Source organism: Cyphomyrmex costatus, unplaced genomic scaffold (genome assembly GCF_001594065.2).
Source record: "Cyphomyrmex costatus isolate MS0001 unplaced genomic scaffold, Ccosl1.0 scaffold97, whole genome shotgun sequence".
Taxonomy (NCBI): domain Eukaryota; kingdom Metazoa; phylum Arthropoda; class Insecta; order Hymenoptera; family Formicidae; genus Cyphomyrmex; species Cyphomyrmex costatus.
Genome location: NW_017280561.1, coordinates 1,916,955 through 1,937,274, shown reverse-complemented (window position 1 = coordinate 1,937,274; position 20,320 = coordinate 1,916,955). Strand labels below are relative to the sequence as shown.

The 20,320-nt window shown below is 37.6% G+C and overlaps 1 protein-coding gene across 7 annotated transcripts in view; it reads right to left on the bottom strand.

Annotated features, from left to right (window-relative positions):
- The window catches only part of Snap25 (Synaptosomal-associated protein 25kDa), a 47,015-nt gene that overhangs the window by 20,736 nt on the left and 5,959 nt on the right, over positions 1-20,320 (bottom strand). For 3 of the 7 annotated variants that reach the window (XM_018550347.1, XM_018550345.1, XM_018550351.1), the window contains exons 2-4: positions 14,699-14,949; positions 13,764-13,805; positions 3,617-3,665 (exon numbers count right to left, since the gene is read on the bottom strand). In XM_018550347.1, coding sequence (XP_018405849.1) covers positions 3,617-3,665; positions 13,764-13,805; positions 14,699-14,797 — 190 coding nt within the window. In that variant the 5' untranslated portion in view covers positions 14,798-14,949. Of the gene's footprint in view, positions 1-3,616; positions 3,666-13,763; positions 13,806-14,698; positions 14,950-15,044; positions 15,268-20,320 lie in introns of those variants that run through there. The other 4 variants (XM_018550348.1, XM_018550350.1, XM_018550352.1 and 1 more) reach the window with 2 other exon arrangements.

Here is a 20,320-nt window from a genome sequence, read left to right as displayed (position 1 = left end):
TCACAAGCGTTTACGAGAATTACGGGATAATTACTTTCTTGATATGTACACTAGATAGACAAATACATATTAATATGTACATACATAAAGAGAAATATATATGTATGTAGTTACATATATATTGAACGAAAAAAAATATATATATATGTATATTTTACACGTAGACTGAAAGCGACACAGCTGTAAGCTTCGCGAGTGGCTACAGTATACAAAGTACAGTAAAGAGATAAAGTACACAGTCCAGAGAATTACAGCGTGTATCTTGTGAAGTGTGGATCGATCGGGCTAATTGCGACACGAGCGCGACATCGCGACACTTTTAATGATTAACGAAGCAGAGATGACGAAAGTGATGCTGAAATCAATATTCGCTCGGTAATCGCTTTATGGCGAATCACTTTATGGTAAATCAATCGTTTAACTGATGACGGCTATTACCGGTCGAGAATTATGACGATGATGATTATGGCTTCACATAACAATATTATCTCGACATAATTTGCCTTGCCACACTAGAGTAAGTTAATTACATAAATTACAACGTGGATTATTACTTATTATAAATTGTCTGCTATCTAAAACTTTTAGAAGGAAGCGTCACTCTCTGAAGAGTAAAAATTGAATTACTCTTTTTCAAGAGTGACTCAATTTCACTCTGTAGAGTGAAATTTTACTCCAAAGAATTTAGAGAATACTGAATTATCTAGAATAAAAAAATATAGTAATGCACTTGCGATTATCGAAAACTGTCGCGATGCCTAATTCGTGGGACTGTCCCAATTATTCCGATACGTCCCGTATACGAAAGCAGGCGCGATAACAGCGTTCGATAGGTGAGAGAGTGTGCTCGGCACGCTTTAAAATGTCACCATATCTGAAGAAGGATATAAAGGACCGCGAGGAGGAAAATTCGAATACATGATAAAAACATTTCTAAACGTCATTATTGTATTCCGCTGCACGCGAACGCATTTAGCATGTCGTGTGAATGGTATAGAGAGTATTTGAGATCTTCTACTGAAAAAGTGAGAAAAAAAGGGAGCGAAAAGTGGGAAGGGTGAATGTATGAGTGTGGAGTTTGGTTTACACAGAAAAAAAGGGCGGAAAAACAGAAACGATTACGATGGAATACACCATCCGAACAACAGCTGTTCATTGTATACACGAGAGCAGTCCGATCTCGTTAAGCGGTTCCTACAAGCGGTCCAACAGTCTGCGCGACAAGAAAGAAAAAATTATGGAAAAATTACAGGGTAAGGTACCTAAATGACGTAGAAGATCGAGGGATCTAAAGATCGGTATTAAGATAAAAATACATACATAAGAGATAAAGATTGTCAAAATATCGATATACGTATAATAGAAATATTTGTGGAGATGTAAAGTTGATGTATAATGGTTTATGCAATGAGGATGTCCGTTTGCGACAACAATCCGCGCAGATTGTTGGATCGTGTACGAGCCGTTTCGCGTCAACGCTGGCAAATAGCAGCAGCGATAGCAGCAGTAGCAGCAGCAGCGATGACTGATTCATTGCTGGAGGCACATTTTCACGTCATGTATATGTTGTGACCGGCCAATGTATGTCGTGAGAATGTCCTATACATATATAATATAACGTTAGGCTTCTTAATGTCGGTGATGAGACATGTGGTGTCGCACAGGGTAAAAACGGGCCTGAATAGAATTCGCATTGTAGTCGCATGAGCTGCACTTGTCAGATCGTCAGGAAAAACATTTTCGTATGTTAAACTTTAACAGGATCAAAAAGAAATATTTTTTCGAATGACAAAATATATTATATCTAAAAAGAAGCACCTTGCGTTATTTTTTTTTTTACGAATAATTATAAAAAAATGACTTAATACTTTTAGAATATTTTTATAGCGAATTTATATGGAATTGATGAGTTAATAAAAATTTGAGTTTTCAATTCAATGAAAATTTTCCTTAACGACCTAAAGCGCAGTCTAGACGTAGTGTTATGGTACAAGTAGTAACGTTAGTAATATCAGCAGTATCAGTGGTGTCAGTAATGGCGATATGGTGTTGTAATCAGTATAGTAATCTAGCAGTAATGGTATACAACTTGCAATTGTGCAGTGGCAGTTGGCTGTCAATCTCCCTAATCGAGATTGCTAATCGAGCGCGAAATGATCTTCATTGTTGATGTCCTATTATGGTGTAAGGACTATCGTTGTCTGAGCCTTCTTAAGAATCGTAAAAGGCGATTAAGGGAGAGCAAAAACTAAAGCGGGACCAACCGTTGGTCCGGCACACACTCATTTACGTTGGAAGCATTAAATCGTTAAATCGCGTCGAAATGAGGTAATTTTAAACGCATTAGATAAATCGAGTGTAAATTGATCGATATTTTCAAGACCAGAGTTCAGAATTGAGCTCTACTCTCGCATAATCCTCGGAGGTTATTTCAAATTTTTGCCTGAGTTTTGCGCCAATGTTTACAGAATAAATTGTACATCCCGCGAGAACTCCGCGCGTATCGTATATACGTCTGCGAGATCCGGCGCTGCCGAATTACTCGTACAAACGTTTGCTGAACTGGGACACGCTAATATCCGGCGCATGCACATCGATCGTAATTAACGGGGATGATTGTTCGGGGATGCCAGTCCCCAATATCCGTAATACCTCGGGCCCCGGTAAGACTGAGTATGGTTAATAGAATAATTTCCGTCTTGTTAACAGCTACAACTGCGTGCATTTGGACCATTGACTCGAGATTACTGAATTAACCCTTTCGGTCGCTTTATAGAGAAATTGTTCCGCTCCTCGTAAGAAACTTTAATATCGAATATAAAGTTTATCGATATTTTTTGTGTGCTAGAATCTTTCTTTGCATTAAGAGCTTTCGTGTCCACGACCGGAAGAGTCAGTGTTCAATCGTTATACCGTATGTATACCTAATTATCAGAGAGAACGTAGGTGTATTCAAAGAACTTAGCGGGTTTCTGAATTTCTCTCACGAATAGCAAGCATAAACAGCGTTTAGGATGAAATCTACGGGATGCCCGAATACTGTAAACTATCGTTGATTAGTTTCGACATATAAACATACAGGGAAAATTTGGGAAATCGCAAAAGTAATTTCCAAAACAAAAAAGTTACTACTTACAACCCTTATAAAATCAAATCAAATTTACTTTTAAATATTTATTTTTTTTTTTTTTAGAAAAGGATCCTAGCTTCGTAGATATAGAACAGATCCAAAGAAAAGAGATCTTACGATGGAAATAAGAGTAAACTTTTAATTATAGTTTCAACGCCAGATTAGTTTCGCTCGATGAAATTAAAATGCTACTTGCACATATTGCGAGATAGGAAGAACACAAAAGTTATAAAGACTCGCCGTGTATTTTTCCCACAATTTTCCCGATCGAGACTCCGTAATATTATACGTTTGTGTCATGTTATACGTTTACGTGTCATATATGCGTGTGAAGAGGACACTCGCGGGTAACGCTTGTGGCTGACAGACGATGTGTTAAATTGTAAGACGTGCGTGATTATACACAACGAGTGGTTCCCTCGTTCCTTCACCTCCTACCCTCGTTTACGGCCATTACTTAATTTCTAACAAGCGGAATTCACTCACCTCCCTGGTCGTCGAGTGCGACCAGAGTGCGGATGCCAGCCTCCTTGCTCTACGACAGACAGAGGCAGCACAACACAGACAACCACCACCAGTGTTAGAGAGCGAGAGATAGAGATAGAGAAAGAAAGAGAGAGAGAGATAGAGAGATAGAAAGAAAAAGAGAAAGAGTCGTACATCTTTTCTTCACTCTTTCTTCATATCTTTCCTCTAAGTAAGTATATAGTATATAGTAATATTAGTAGTATATTAGTATAGTAGTTAGGTATATATAGATATATATATATATATATAGATAGAGGTATATGTAACGGATAAGTCGGTGATGGGTACTGGGCAAGCAAGATAAGAGGTGGATATTGTGAGGTGGATATGTTGAGGTGGTGGCACGCGTAGAGAGTGGGACAGAGTGAGAAGTATTTCGGGTCCCCTCTCTCGTTTTTTTTTTTTCTCGTTTTCTTATTCAGAGGTCTCGTTTCTGAATTTTGGTTGTTCCTTGTTCTTTCTATTACGATGTCGGGCGCACCGTCGATATATATATCGCATATGTTTGTATACGCGATACCTGCCCGCGACGCAGAGACAGGTGGGCAGAGCAGGGCGGGCAAGAGCGATTGGAAGAGAAAAGTATGGGCCCGACCGGGGTACCGTCTCGTACGCGGTGTGACGGTACGAAACGTGTTGGCATGTTGTTGCTTGTTGTCGATTTGTTGATGTTGTTGTTGTTCTTGATGTTGTATCGGTCAATGGCGATGTTGTTATTGTTGATGTTGCTGTTGTTGTTGTTCATGTTGTAGTTGTTGTAGATGTTGTTCCTGTTGCTGTAATTGTCGTCGCCGTGCGTTTATTAATTTTTGTTTTCACATGGCGGGATATCTTCCTTCTGATAAAGCGCGTGTATTTTTTTTTTTCTTTCGGTCTTTGTTTCATTTTTTGTTTGACTTTTTATTGGGGAGGAGGGACTTTGTCTTTTGTGACATTCTACGAGTTTCGGTTGAACAGGTTCGATCCCTCGATCGTCGCCGATCGTCCCTGCGCTCTTCTCGCGTTTCGAGAGCGAAAGAAAGATCGAGCGCAATCGAAGAGATCCACGTCTGCAGTGTTTCTTTTTTTTTTCTGGGCGGTGGGTGGGAATTTCTTGGACACCCAGTAAAAGAACGATACATAGTAAAGTGTAGGTAGAGGTACAACGCAAGGTATGGAGTACACTTTCCATCGAGTGAGATCCAATGCGCAAGGCAAATCACAAGCCTCGCGGGGCCTCTTTGAGTCAAGAATGTCTGCGCGCGGTAGCAACGGTTTGAAACTAATAAAAGAAAAAAGAGAGAACGTATCTCTATGCACGTACATCATAATCGAATACCTTAAAAGAAATAAAATAATATTTTAAAATATTCAGTTTAATTTATATAATATTTAATTTAATTATTAATTAATTAAATTAATATGTTGTTTTAAAAAGAAGAAATATCAAGAGAATAAAAAACAAACAAAAAATAAAACCTGAGAGAAAGAATCTTGTAAAAGTTCGTAACTACAAATAAGAGTATTATAACGTATTTTTGGAAGCTTAAAATTATACTCGAAGCACATGTTAAAAATAAAATTCAAGTTATTTCTCGCGGAAATGATAAGTGATACTAAACCCTCTCTCAATACTATATAATTATAATAAGGATTGTAATAATAAGACACAATTTAATACAAAACCTTTCGGCAAAAGATCCCGACGCGAGACACTTCAGAACTCAAAGGGTTGCGAGTACCTGGATAAGTGCAATGTAGAACACACACGCACACGTAATTGGAGTGGAAGAGGACGGGAGGGTGAATGAAGGGGTAGCGAATGAGTGAATGAGCGAGTGAATGAAACGATCGATGACTCTCGAGGAGGAGAAAAGGATAAGCGACTGTATATTTTTATACTTATTTAACGATTTCCTCTTTTATACTTATAATAATACTCCGTTTATGTAATTACAGCTCACATATTTGAGCATCGTATTTAATACTGAACACGGATATTCGATATTTTAATTTCATTCGATCATTAACACGTCAAATAAAATATTGAACGCGATCGCGAATAAAAGATATCAATTAAATAGGACTTAACAAGTCATATTTAGAGATTAAACGTCATTTTAAATAAAAGCGATATTGCGAGAATAATATAAGATATTGATTTTTTCTGACAATTTTTCATTTTTCACTCGTTGATATTTGTTCATGTTTTGCTCCTTTCCTCATTCAACTTAAGGCACAAGCGTGCATATCAATATTTAAAAAAAAAATATCGGCGGGTAATGGTGGAAGTGCATAAGGGAGAAAACGTGAAGAGTGAGAAATTGGCGATATCGAAGTGACGAGCATATAAGGTATAAATAAAATATTGTGATCAGAGTAAACTTTAAATTAATCTAGATAAATTTTGAATAATAAAAGAGAGAAATAACAAATAGAAAAATAAAAGGAATAATTAAAAATGTCTTTTGTTTATTAAGTGCATTTAATTCCTTGTACTCGATGTGTTATATACATTATTATTAAAAAATATATCACACACATTCCACAATATACTAAATAAAATTACTTTTACCAATTGATGATACAAATAAGCCGCTACAACACATTCGGGTACAAAAGATTAAACAAGTATTTTTCAAATATCTTTCAAAGATCGGGTTGTTTCAAAAAAATTTACATTAATTGCGACATTTTACTTATCGCATAACTTGATTGGTTTTTCATTAGTGGAAAATGTATGATAAAACTAATTAGTATAAATTATTATAAATATTAAAAATCAGCAAGACATAGACAACAATATATGCAAACAAGATTCTAAATTACTTCTTTTTTCAATATTTTACTTCATAAAATAGAAATTGATAGAGTCGTCAAATCGTGTATCCATAAAAATTACTCAAAGGCTTACGTAAGCTTTATAACAATTATTAGATAAATTTTTAATAACTTTCTAAGCAATAACAATTTAGTTTTCCAAAATTCTTCATTAGCTTATATAAACTGTTAGTTGCTCAAATAAAATTTTAATCACGATGAAAAATCGGTTCGTTTATCATCGCTTTGTTTATAAAATTTTTTTTGACAACTCGTGTGAAAGATTTGTTTATTCAGTATGATAGCATGAATTAATGTAGTGCACTGAATATTGATTATACTGAGCTGTGATGACCAATTCTAAAAAGAGCGACAGCACGATGCACTGAAGAGGGAAAGTGGACAGAGGCTTGCAGAGAGGAAAAAGGCAAACACACTCACACGCACACATACAGACAGACAGCCAAACAGCCAAAGCCAACAGGCAACAAGATTTCGTCAATTCGAAAGACAAATCAGCGACAATTATAATGGAATACATTCAAAAAGTTTATACTCCTTTTATATGAATAATAACGTGATAAAATTTCAACAAAGAAAAGAATGTATAATTATTGTTAGTACCTTTTTACATTACAAAATAAAGATTTTCATCATTTCAACATTTTAATGTTGCTGTAGTAACATAATGTTGCTCGTACTGCTCTACGTTTTAATTTACGTCAAAAATCTATAAATTGTAAAAATCGACAGACATATAATTTTCCTTTGAATATTTATGATCTTTACGAAAAAGTTTAAAAAATATTTAAAACTTTTATAAAATTTTCCATACCGTGTATTTTCGAAAAGTGGTCGTTGATTATTCTTTCGATCCTTAAAACCTCGTTTAAAGCGGATAGGCAATCGAGCAGGCAAGTGTAGAGATCGCGGATTAAGCAAGCAAAGACCACACACAGGCACACATCGCGCACACGTATACAAAACACATACATTAACACCCAGCAACAAACAATATTGATAGAAAGAGATAGAGACAGATAGAGACACAGAGAGAGAAAGAGAGAGAGTAGCAACAGCTTTGGTATACACATATACAGACGCAGCTTTTCTCCTTCTTTCCTCTTATTTTCATTCGGTTCTTTTTTCCTTTTCCTTTTTTTCTCTTTTCGTTTTTCTCTTTTTAAGTCGCAATCGCCGTTTTTCTCCTTTCGGACATCTCTTTTCGATGGGAGCTACTTCTAAGCGATATCGGCCTCCCTCTCAGCAAGGACCAAACTCCTTCTCTCTCTCTCGATGATCGGATCTTGAAGAGCCCTCTCGCGTGAGATCGATTTGCGATTTAACCCTTTGCACTCATACTGATGCGTCGAGATGCGAGATAATCATTCCTATAGAATATTCTTTCGAACAGACGAAGAGAGTATAAAACGAAGATCATAATTCATATTCCTTTGTAATAAGAACAGACGCCTATTCCGATTTTTTAATTTTAATCACGATTATAAATATAACTTATAATAGTGCATTAATGAAAAAAGATGATTTTCTCAAATTTTCTAAAAATAAATATTAGAAACTAAAATAGAGAATACTTAAAAAATATTTTTATTTACCATTAATCACTCCAATTAGAAGAATAGATAAATATCAGAATATAGATACATTTCAGTACGAATCGACATTCGTTTATCTTTTCAGAAGCAATTTTTTTATACAATAATAAATGAAAGAAAAGGTCTAACATGAAAAAAAGGGGATACTGACTCTGCAAGAATAAGGAATGTATCATATCTCGCTCTTACGAAGAGATTATTCAAGCGCAAAGGGTTTAAGAGCGAAAAATCGAACTGCAGTTTCATATCCGCGAAAGATAATTCTTATACTTTTTTTTTTCCTTTCGCGAGCACTCGACGTTCTTCCTTCCGTTCGCTGCGCTATCGCGAATCCCGACGCTGCGTGTCGTCGGGTAATTCGCGTGCGGCGCCGCACAACGCAGTCGTTTGCGTACGTTTACAGTACAACGCGCGTATTGTACAATCGCCGGAATTAATAGTGCATCAAAAGCACGATGAGTGGGCCATTGCTTTGCGTCTTCGGGTCCTTGTGCACATATTACAATCTCGTCCAAAGGAAGACGAAGAGAAGCACTGATCGTTGAATCGACGTTTACTTGTCTACACATAAGTAACTAAACGATTGTAGTACGCGATGTCAATTAAAGAGGCACACACATACAAGGAAAAGGAAGGAACTACCCTTCGCAAATACGTGATAATGAGAACAAAAAAAAAATAGAGAAACATATGCCTGTCTGCGTTGACGGTGCGCAAGCATAATTGATTGATGAGAGCACCGAGGCTATTTTCGTAATCATAATAAATATTAATCTCGTAATGATAATTTATATACTCGTTATAGTATCTATTATCATTTAATGATATAATTAATTATTATTATATCATATTTTATTACCCTACACATTTGTTCTGTGTAATCTATCTACATGTAAAATCATATTAGCATTAATTGGCAATTAACACGTTTTAGAGCGTTTCGGGAGCAATATAAATATTAGGAAGTCTCTGTCGGCGAATAATAATGGATTAATTGAAATTAGTTACCGGAAAATTGTCCCACAATAAGATACATTTGCCGCTCAATTTGTAGAAGTATTATAAATAAATAAGAAATTATGCTGTAAACACACTATCAGTAAAAAAAATATCCACAAAAATATTAAAATTAACAAGGAAATTTCATTAAATGTAATTTTGTCTTAATTTTTACGTAAAATGTATTTATATATCTAACCAGATAAAAATGATAAATCTCTCCGTCTTATAATTTTTCTTATTAAAAGTCTCATTTTCTTCATTTTATAAAATAATCTTTTTATCTCCTCGTGAAAATTTTCATTACAAGAAAATCTTATAACGCGTTCGTATCAAGTACGAGCTATTAGAGCTTCACGTTGGGGAGAAAAAGAGAAAAGATGAACCGTGCAAGAAGTTCAGCTAAGAAGAACAGCCTAATGATAAAGAGGAAAAAAGCCGTCGCTTGCACACCATCGCGCAGGAAACTTACATTGATGGGGGTTACGAAAGAGATACGGGTGTACCGCGAGTTGATTCCCGTTCAGTGACAAAAAATATCACGATCGAGCTTTACGAGATAAAAGAGCGATCAGTCACCGTAATTCTCTCGCAATTCGCGCCCGACTTTTAGGGGATCTCCTCTCATGTAGTCGAGAAGAAACATGCATAGACCCGCAGGTTTTTACGAAACCGTTTCCCTCCATTCCCTCATAGAAGCTCGTTTACGATTCGCTTCCTGGTCGATCGAGAGCACGATCGACTATTTACGCGATCGTTATCACGCGTCACGACGTGACGATGATGACGCATATTGCGCATTGTGAGTGTGTGTACGTACGCTTCTCTTGGTCGATGATGATTCGAAGGACGTCTTCGGTGCTTGGAAGAATGCGACACGTGCTTATTAGTGCAGCCACAGGTAGATAAGTAGCAGCGAGAGAAACTGAAACGGAACGACGCAAGGACCTCGGCGGATCCTCTTCGTTCACAAACGAAGGAAATTTTACCTTCTTTCACATCTCGTCATTATATTTCTTGCAAAAGTTGCGAATAAAAATGAACAGAATTACGGCGAGTTCGCGATTTGCTTAATATTATGCAAGTTTGCTGTAGAATCGTGTAATTTCATTTACACGATATTCCAAATATTATGGCATTGCAAACTAATGTCTAAATTTAGATCATATAAATACTTCAAAGATACTAAATTTGTGTTAATAACACTCGAGCGAATTGTAATGTTAATGCACGGAAAGAATTTTCTTAGAATTTATCCTGAAAATATCATAATTATGGTACGCTCTAAATTTCTTACAGTGAAATTTTACTCCAAGAAAGTAAAAATATTTCATTTCTTGAAAAAGAGTGACAATTTTCACTCCAAACAGAGTGAGTTTCCATTGCAAGCAATTTAGAGTGTACAATATAATACTTCAAAAATTTTTGCACTTTAGTAAAAGTAATCAAACTTAATTTATATTTTATCGTAGTTTTATTAATGTATGAGAGAGAATTACACATAAAATTCTTTGAAATATAAATGTTGTCTCATGACTGTCTTATTTTCAGGATAGTTTAACTCTAATTGTAAGAAAAAATTCTTTCCATGTGAGATACAGGGTCGTAAAAAAAGATCAACGTTGTGCATTAAATTAAAAAGTAAAATGTCCGAGTTTTTTTTTCTAATTTAGAAAAGCAAATAACCGATAATAGTCCGCTAGTATTAATAATAATGATAAATACGATGCTAAAATCAGACTAAACGTTGTCGGAAACGATAATCCGATTGAACGAATCAGATCACGGAAGCCAGTTGCGTACGTTCCTTCGACAAGTATAGTAAGTTAAGTATAGTAAGTAGTATAGTAGAAGAAGAGCAAACATCTCCGTACGTAAATATGTACAAAAACAGATATACGCGTACATTCGTGTATAGAGATGTACACACGCGCAAACACATATGTATCGAGAATATATAATAGTATAACAGATATCGAAGGACATATAAGACAGTGAATAATTATGCGTGAAAAGAGAGCTGCAGAATGCAGACAGATCGTATTATTTTTTTCACGGTCGTGGCACACGCGCGAACGCACGCACGCAATACTGCAAAATACACGCGAGTAAACATATGCAAGGTTGGAGCGTTAGATCGATACGCGGAGCGGAGTCGAAAAGGTACTCATACGTCGTCACTTCCGCAACAGCGATGCGAAACTTGAGAAACGAAATCTAACTCACTTGTCGCGTAACATTCCTCTCAACTCGATGAATTTCTATGAAAATGTTCTGCGCTTTCTTTCGCAGACCATAAACCGTCCTTCCATGAATTCTTTTATGTACAATTAGAAAAAAAATAAATATTTTAATCGCCGCGATATTTTAATTGAAAATTATTCAGTATTCTTTTATTATTATTATTATTATTATTATACTAAGCAATAATAAAATAAAGCCAAAGCAATTTAGTTGGAGTATTCCTCTCTTTAGGTAAATAACTCGAAATTCTTTCGAGATTGCTTTTTATAGCACATCCGGTACAATGCAGCACTTTTAAGTTACCGGATATTCATCCAAGAAAGTTCTTTGATAAATTAAGCTTCTTTCATAATTTTTAATAGATTCTATCTCTCTTGGAAAAATTTTGATTGTAAGCTTTCTATTTTTAAGCAGGAAAACATTTTGAGAATAACGCGAGTTCCTTATAAATAAAATCCGTTTAACAAAAAAAAAAAATGCCTTTTTTATTCTGTTCTCCTGTCCTAGTATTCTTTTCTGTAAATAAAAAACGAGATCCTTTTGGAAAAAATCCGTGACTGAAGGGAAATGCGACAGTTTTGGAGTACCTCTGATAACAATAAAAAATATATTGAAAACGAACAAAAATATACATAGGATGGTTCAGTTCCCTTCATATTTTACGATCTTTCAAAAATGCTCAAAATTTGATGTGACAACGTTAGAACAGTACACGTTTATCTGAATTATTAAAATAAATGGCTATTTCTATGCGGTACCCCTTTCCATCTTCATTCTACACTAAGTCGTCATAAATAAAACTGACAATATCTATGTATATTTCCAGAGCTTAGCGAAATACCATACAATTACGATGTATCTCTCAGAGACTCAGCCTGAACCATCCCTGTAATTACGACAGTTTATTCGACAGGAGGGACGAGAAAAAGGTCTCCCTCTTTTGCGCACGTTCGTGGGGCGCCTCGCCGTCTCTCGGAGCGCGTCGATGCGTCGTCTTACAAATTTCTCGTCGCGCGAGCAAACGCTCGTTCCGTTCTCCCCCGATCGATTTTCCTCTCCTTCCTTTATTACTATTCTTTTTTTGTGTTTTCTTCTCGCGATTCTAAGAATCGCAGGCGTAGGGTTCGTGTTGTCCCCCTTCCCCTCCCTTCCCTTCCCTCGTGAGGAGCGAACCCACTCCACTCGCTCGTCGCGAAACGGTCCTCTTTACCCATTGCTTTATACGCTCGAACCGCAACACGCCGCCGGAATCGTCGCCTCCGTGTGCTGCCAGAGCTGGATAAAATACTACTTCGAAAACCATCGCACGTGCGATTCTGCCCACGTCCTCGACGTCACCTCCCCATTTCCCTCTATATATACGATCCCCTCGAAGCTTTTCCTCTCCTGCTCCCGCGACTTGGAGATCCCGCAGGAGGTTGTCTCGCTGACGTGAATCTTGTGCAAAGCGGAATCGGCGCGCCCGCTAAGAGCAAAACGCTTAACCAGTCAAGTGGCGTTCGTCAGTACGTCAATTATCTATTATTAACGAAACTGATGTGACAAAAATAAGAAGGTAGGACGAGATACATGTGGCTTCGTCCTTCGGTAGAATCGCGGGATGAATTAGATTATTAGAAGCATTCACTCTAAAAAATATCGGTGTGAATTTAACGTGTCCACCATATCTATTAACATTAATTAACCAACATGACGTGGATTCCAAATCCTTTTTGAAATTCTTGGTGTTAATGTTAACACCAAACAGTGAGAATTATACAGAGACACCGAATGTATCAGCACACCGCTATTCTTTACAGTGTCGGGGAGTAAAAATTTAATTTGAAGACATTCATATACGCCTAGTCAGTCCTCTTGGTTGAAATTTATAATCGGCCAAGGCTACGTACTCGAACGCTTCGTACTTGATACTACTACTTCACGTTTACTTCACGGTCTGTTAGCTGTAAGACCTCGACAGCGCGAATTACGTGAATCGAATCGATCGGGATCGAGGTGTTCGCCACTTGACCGGTTAACGATCGAAATAGTACTTTGCCCACCTCTCTCTGGCGCGACTCCTTTTTCTCTTTGCTGCCATTTTCTTGTTCTTTTTCTCTCTTTTTATTTTATTTTAAAACAGTCCGAGGTGGGACTCCAAGCGAGCAGTGGCGCCCGTTTTGCCGCAGTAGTGCGCAACGATTCGTCGATGAAAATCATTCCTAGTTTACGAGACAGAGACAGGAGAAGGTACGAAGGGGAGGGAAGGGGGGGTCGAGGGCTGCAGAGAATAGAGATTACGGGGGACTAAATGAGAGGGTTGCGGGAGGGCCGCTACACGGGATTTAATTCACGGAAGAATAGGGGGAGAGTGCACCGACGCGGGATCTCGAGGACGATCGAGAGAGGATCGAGGGGTCGATGCGCAAGTAAAAGGAAGGAACAAATGCCGAAAGGCACAGACTCACCTCCTCGCATAGCGCCAGCATACGCCTCGTGCTCTCCAGAGACTGAAACAAAGTCGATCACGCCGGTTACCACACGTGTGACTCGAGGAGGAATCGCGAATGTGTTTTGAAATTTACGTTTTTTTCAGAGAACAGCTGTAACTTTGTTATTTTATCTTGTCTCTGCTACATTTTCGCGCTATGCTAGATTACTTTTCAAGAAGAGAAGTATAATTTCTTTCTCTAAGTTCCAACACAGTAATTTTGACGCTGAGAGAAATGTTTAGTATCTGCGACTCTAATTAAATGGCAATATAATTATGGCTAGGAGTTTAATTTTTATAGTTATTACTGCTAGAAAGTTAAAAATAATAATCGTATTTGTAATTCTACTAAAAAAAAATATACAATTGTAGCACTGAAAACGTCTATAAATTATAGTTTAATTATGATAATCGCAATCTTTTTTTCTTTCAACATAGTTTATGCATTCACACGAGAAATTGATTTCATCGTGTTATCAATAAATAAATTATTATTTAAATTAGAGAGTTCTCAAAAGTTATCAAGATTTAAGGATTAAGAATGATATTGACATGCGATAATGGCTTCGTGAATAAATTGCTCACTTTTTAGCCATCCTAAACAAATAAGTACAGTCGTATTCAGTATGCTCAATAAACGCATGTGTTGAAAATCTACGAGATGTTTCTATTCGATAAATTTCCGACAGAGCGCAGATATACGCGGAAGAGGATTTTAGACTAAGGATTTGTCGCAGATAAACACGAGAGTTTATCCTCGCGCGATTAAAATCGAAACTCGAAGTTTCAGCGAAACTACGTTGGTTTCAATCCCCGCATCGTAAATCCTCGTGGCTGTCACATCGCGTGAACGTATATACGCATAAAATTAGATATATGTATGTATGCATATATCAATATATTTCAACTCACTTCATCCGTAGTTTGACCGGCCTTGAGCTGTAACTCCTGCAGTTCGGTGCGGGGCGGGCCGCCCTCGGCCCCACCCGCCGCTGACGTCGGTGCAGGCATCGCCGGCTGGTGATCTGGTGCCTGACGGGGAACTAGATACCGGGCGACAGTCTTCCTCTTCTTCTCGGCGAAACTGCCTTCCCGCCTACCGGCGCCTTAGAATACCGGCGACGCCGCTTGCTGGTTGTTCGAAGCGGTGAGCTAACCGTAGCCTGTAACACGCAACCAACGAACACGAGATCAAACCTCGTCCGTTCCACGAGGAGAGGGCGACGACGCGATTGCACAGAGAAATTTGGATCCCTACGTGGTGGGTATAACGCGGTGCGCGATACCGGACGTGACGTTCGCCAGGACTTGGCGAAACGGAAACGCCGTCCTCGTGGAGTCACGTCTACCCCAAACGACGTTCACCCTCTCTCCTCGGACACGATGAGGAACTGGGTGGGAGTGACAACGTCACGTCGGAGCACTGTCTATGAGAATCTTCCTTCTTTGGCGAAACCGGTAACGTATGAACAAACGAATGAATCAGCGAACTCGCGCGAGAACGTCTCCTTTCCCGAACGAGATCACGAGATCCCCGCGAGGTGACGGCGAAGTAGCCTGGAGGGCTACCATTCGACGACGGCGCCGAGAAGAGACTTTGCGGAATTTCGCGGGTGGATTGGCAGCCGCGCCGCGGTGTGCCGGCGTTGCGGCAAATGTATGTGTGAACTTACGTGTGTATGTGTTTGGTCAGCGCGTGTGCGCGACTGCACACTCACATATGACGACGTGGAAAATCAATACCCCCGACCGACCGACCGACCGACCGACCGACCCACCGACGATGGCGTCGGGACGCGCAGACGCGACGCGACTCCGTCGTCATCGTCGTCGTCGTCGACGTTTGTTCGTTCGTTCGTTCGTTCTCGTCTACCCTCTTCGGCTTAACTCCCTCAATACCGACGTGGCCGGCGCGACCAGGACAAACGATCAGCTGGTCGGATTAGGTGCGGGCAGGTCAAGATACAGAGACGCGTTTCCCGCCGCGAGTCATTAGAGAGAGATAAAAGAGCATTTTTAATGAGACGTTTTAGATGAAAGATTCAAGCGAGGGATGGAAGGCGCGTTTCCGATGCTCTTTTAGAAACGAAGAAAGCTTAATATTAAAATATCAAATATTAAAAAAAGCGTCTAAATGTTACTTTAACTTTTAGAGATGGGGGATCTAATTTCAAACGGATCTTTCTTTGTGCAAGATTTGTTATAATTCATTATTTCATTACATTCCTCGCCTTAAAATATAATATTGTTACAGCGCCACTTTAGTGGCTTTCCTATCCTGAATTAAATAATTTTAAATTGAATATTCGAAAAAAAGGTAGTCGGTCCTTCTAAAAATTATCTAGAAAAACATTTTTTATAGAAGACATTGGAAATAATATGAAAAAAATATACATATTTTTTTATATATAGCGAGATATCAAAGATCTGTGTTTTGTATTCGAGATTTAAAAAATTACTCTATGATATTGCAAATGCGAAAACAGTTAATATTTCAGTATTAAAGTCAAAAATAAAATCAAATACGGACGATTCAATAACTATCTTAGCAAAATATGTAAGTTCGTAACGGCTATGACAGAGAACGAGACATAACGAGACGTAACTACTCGTAATGTAGGATAAGAAATAATGATTTTAAGAATATATTATATATTAGGAACATCTTTTGTTAGCAATGTATTGTAGATACTTATAGAAAAATATTAGTTAACCTAAAATAATATAATTCCAGGGGATGGAAAAACATATTTAAAAATAAATTTTTTAAATTTTATTTCAGTGTATATATAGTATTTACTTATTAACTGTTAATATATATGCACATACATTAACATTCACCTCGTTTTTCTGAGGCACTTTCCCGACCAGTCACGACTATGCATCTACATTTTTCTCTGTTTCATTCTACGTTATGACTACGTCTCGTTCTCTGCCATAACCCTAACGACCACCCTCGCAAACCGCAGAGAATTCCCAAGTGGTCTGGATCTGTGACGCAGAAAACCGCAAGATTTGTATCGTCCGATGTGGCAAGCTGTATTTTGGGGAAATACTTCCGAAATACTCACGATCAGAATCTAACCACTAATTTGTGGTCTCGGATGATCTGTCTGGAATAACCATGTGGAGGTGCAAATCGATTTCGAGCCTCTGTGTGGGCGAGACGCATTAAAGGGAGGGGGCGGAAAATGAAAATTGTCATAATGACACTGCAATGACTAACACGACCTGTTATTACGAGTATACTAGTAGCAATGTAACGGATGGCGGTAATCTATTGGCTGGCTTTGTCCTTGCCCTCGAGGAAGTTGGCGGGCTTCCAGGTTCAAAGGTACCTCGTCGTTGCACCGATCTCGCGGGTGTCCCTTGTTCACAAACGACACGATTAGAAAACCAAAATAGAATCAGTTCATCGTCGATGACCGCGATGACGCCAGTTAAACAAATACACACGATTGCAATAGCGAATTGACTTTATGTGGAAAAATTTTACGCGCAAACAAATCATAATTTTAATCCTAAAAATTAGACTTATTGTTAGAAGTTAAGATTATCATTTGCAAAAATGTAGAACTTACCGCCAAAAGCCGTTCCGCTAAAGTGGATAAAAAAATGCGGAACACTTTTGTTTTTATAACTTTCTTTTTATTTATGTAAAACTACTAAAAGTGCTGTTGGAGTATTATTATTATTTTTCATTTTTATTATTATGATTTTTGTATATTAATGGAATGTTGTGCTAAGTTCACAGATTTACATAAATTTGGATTGTGAAATTACACGCTATTTTATTAATATAAAATAAGTTCCAATAGCACTTTTCATAAGTTCTACGGTTCTTTATTAAAATTTAAAAAAATTCCACATTTTTTACACTAAAAAATCAATACTAAAAATATGGCGTGTTAATTTTGCAAATCTAGCATGACAATTTCTCTCTGAAGTACAAGAAAAAAAATTTCCACTTTTAGCTGCAGTTTCCGTTAATATTACTCGAATTATACTAATAAATACAATTTGAAAACAAAATTCGGACAATTATCAATTTTAATAGACTTTAAATATAGAAGACTATACGATATTTGGAAAATAAGTGTAGTGTTCCTTTAATAAAATATCATTTTTGTTAAATAACAGCAATCATTTTTTTTCTGAGGAAAAGAAAACGAATGACAGCCCTAACATTAAAAAATAAACCTTCAATAAATATTTACCGAAGGCTTATTTTTTATTAATCAAAATACTGACTGTGCCGTCAAAGTAAGATTGCCATTTGTACTCCTTTCGCACAGAAAAAAAATGTGTTGCTCTCGAGATTTTACCTCTCACCGTTTCTCCTAATTCTATATGTTTCACAAATTATGATAACAGCCAAACGAGTGCGGATGCAACGAACGAGGTCAGCAGACTGGGTCTTTCCATAACCTACAAAAAAAGGGGATCTATTCACGCAAGCCTGCGGTACTCGAAGAGGCAATCCCCTGAGGGTTACGCGACCGTAATTGGTGCGTGATCGCGGCGGCGTCACGATAAAACGACGTCATTCGTGTAGCCACCCACGACCTGGCTGATAGGAGCACGCAAGGGGGTGATGGAGGATACTCTAAATGACACGCGTGCGGTCGATCGTGCCGCAACGTGCAACGACGATGCAGCTATCTGGATGCACTTGCACCAGTTTGTTATACACACGTTGTAAGTTAGTGCTCGGAGCAAGAAAGAGAAGAAAGGAAATTCACGCACAGATAAAACTGGCGATAAAACGACAAAAATAAAATTTGATTGCTTTATCCGACTCGTTTGACTCCAAAGAGAGAAATGAAGAATAGAAGGATTTTAGCGCGTTTTTATTATCCGGTATACGCAGTGGAAACGAATCACTTTCGACGGTCACAGCAGACATACCACGAAATGGATTCTATTATGACAGTTACCCTCGTTGTCGCGCACAAACGTTATAAAAAATGCTATTGTTAGCTAAAATTTTATGACAATTGATGTTGAAAGTAACGGAATCATATAAATAACGTCGTATAACATTTTGTAGCAAAGGAGAAACACAAATCTTATTCGTAAAAAAGTCTCCACATGGTTACGATAACATTCATAATCACGGCACGGATTCGTCATGCAAATGGAACGATGACGGGCGAGAAAGAACGGAACTTTATTTTCCGCTGCTGAGAAAGTTATTTCCTTCGGAGCGCGAAGTGAAATTGCGCAGAGGCGCACGTTCCTTTTTTCGTTTTTCTTTTGGAAACCCGTCCCGATGCGATGACGTGTGATCGCCACACTACTTTTTAATTTGTCTAGCAGTTGACAGGCGACGAAAGTTCATGATGCGTTTCCTGCGGCTTTAATGGGCATCGATCTATCTCGTCCTCGTCGTTGCGCAATAAAAGGTGAAATAAAGGTGAAATTGCTATCTAATCGCAATCTGCATTTTGTCACGCGCTGCTGATGCAATCGGAACATAAAGAATCATATTGTCCGTCGCTGTTAATATTACGGATAAAACGATTCCTAAAATATTTAAAAGTTCGGCTACGCAGGACAAAACGATAAAAAAAAAAATTCGAAAAATTATTTATTTAAATAATTCTAAATAAATAAGTATTCACTTATAGGAAGTAAAAAAAAGTATTTAGTTAATATTATTCAAAGAAATATGTATTAACATTTAGTAATTTTTTCCAGTGTAACTGAAAGTAAAAAATAATTTTGTTGGATTATCAACAAAATAATTATGTAGAATGTTCAATCTAATTGCTAAATCTATTTGATTTAAATTATACAATTATATTTAAGCGTCCTATACAATTATTTCGATAACATTCCAACAAAATTATTTTCAAATCACAATGTAGCAAAATTTTAACAAAATCTGTCTTTCCATTTTAATTTCAACTGATGCCAATATTTATGTTTCGACGGATATTGGCATCAATTTGTTTGCGCGTAAACAAAACCAGGCAACGATGTTTCTAACTACACTTTTTTCTGAAAAGCGCTATCTATCGTGTGTTCTACCATCGTAATTATTTTTAACGAGTCATGTCGCATTTAATTGTAAATCGATACAATTCCGTTGTAATATTTTGCTAACAACGCTGGAAATATATACACCGTGTTTATTTCGCGCGATATTGTCAAAAATAGCGTCAGAGGAGTAACAATAAGGAATACGGTAAGAGAGCGAAATTGTCGCAGTAATTATATTTGCGGTAGACTCCGCCCGCAATTTATGCCTCCCCTGTCCTCTCCTCAGTCGTTCACAGCCTTCGTACGTAACAATGGCTGGTGGCTTCATTGTGTATGGGGGTGATATAATGTGTCGAAAGTGTTGCACAAGTTAAGATGGCAGGATAGATACGGGAGTATCGCTATAAAAGGATAAATGAAAAAATCAATATTTTTATATCTATTCACACGCGCGTGCATGTGAGTCACTTATATTCGTGTCACCTGTAAGAAGAAACGGCACATGATACGAAATAAAAGAAAAAAAAGGCATCAGTAATCATTTTCTTA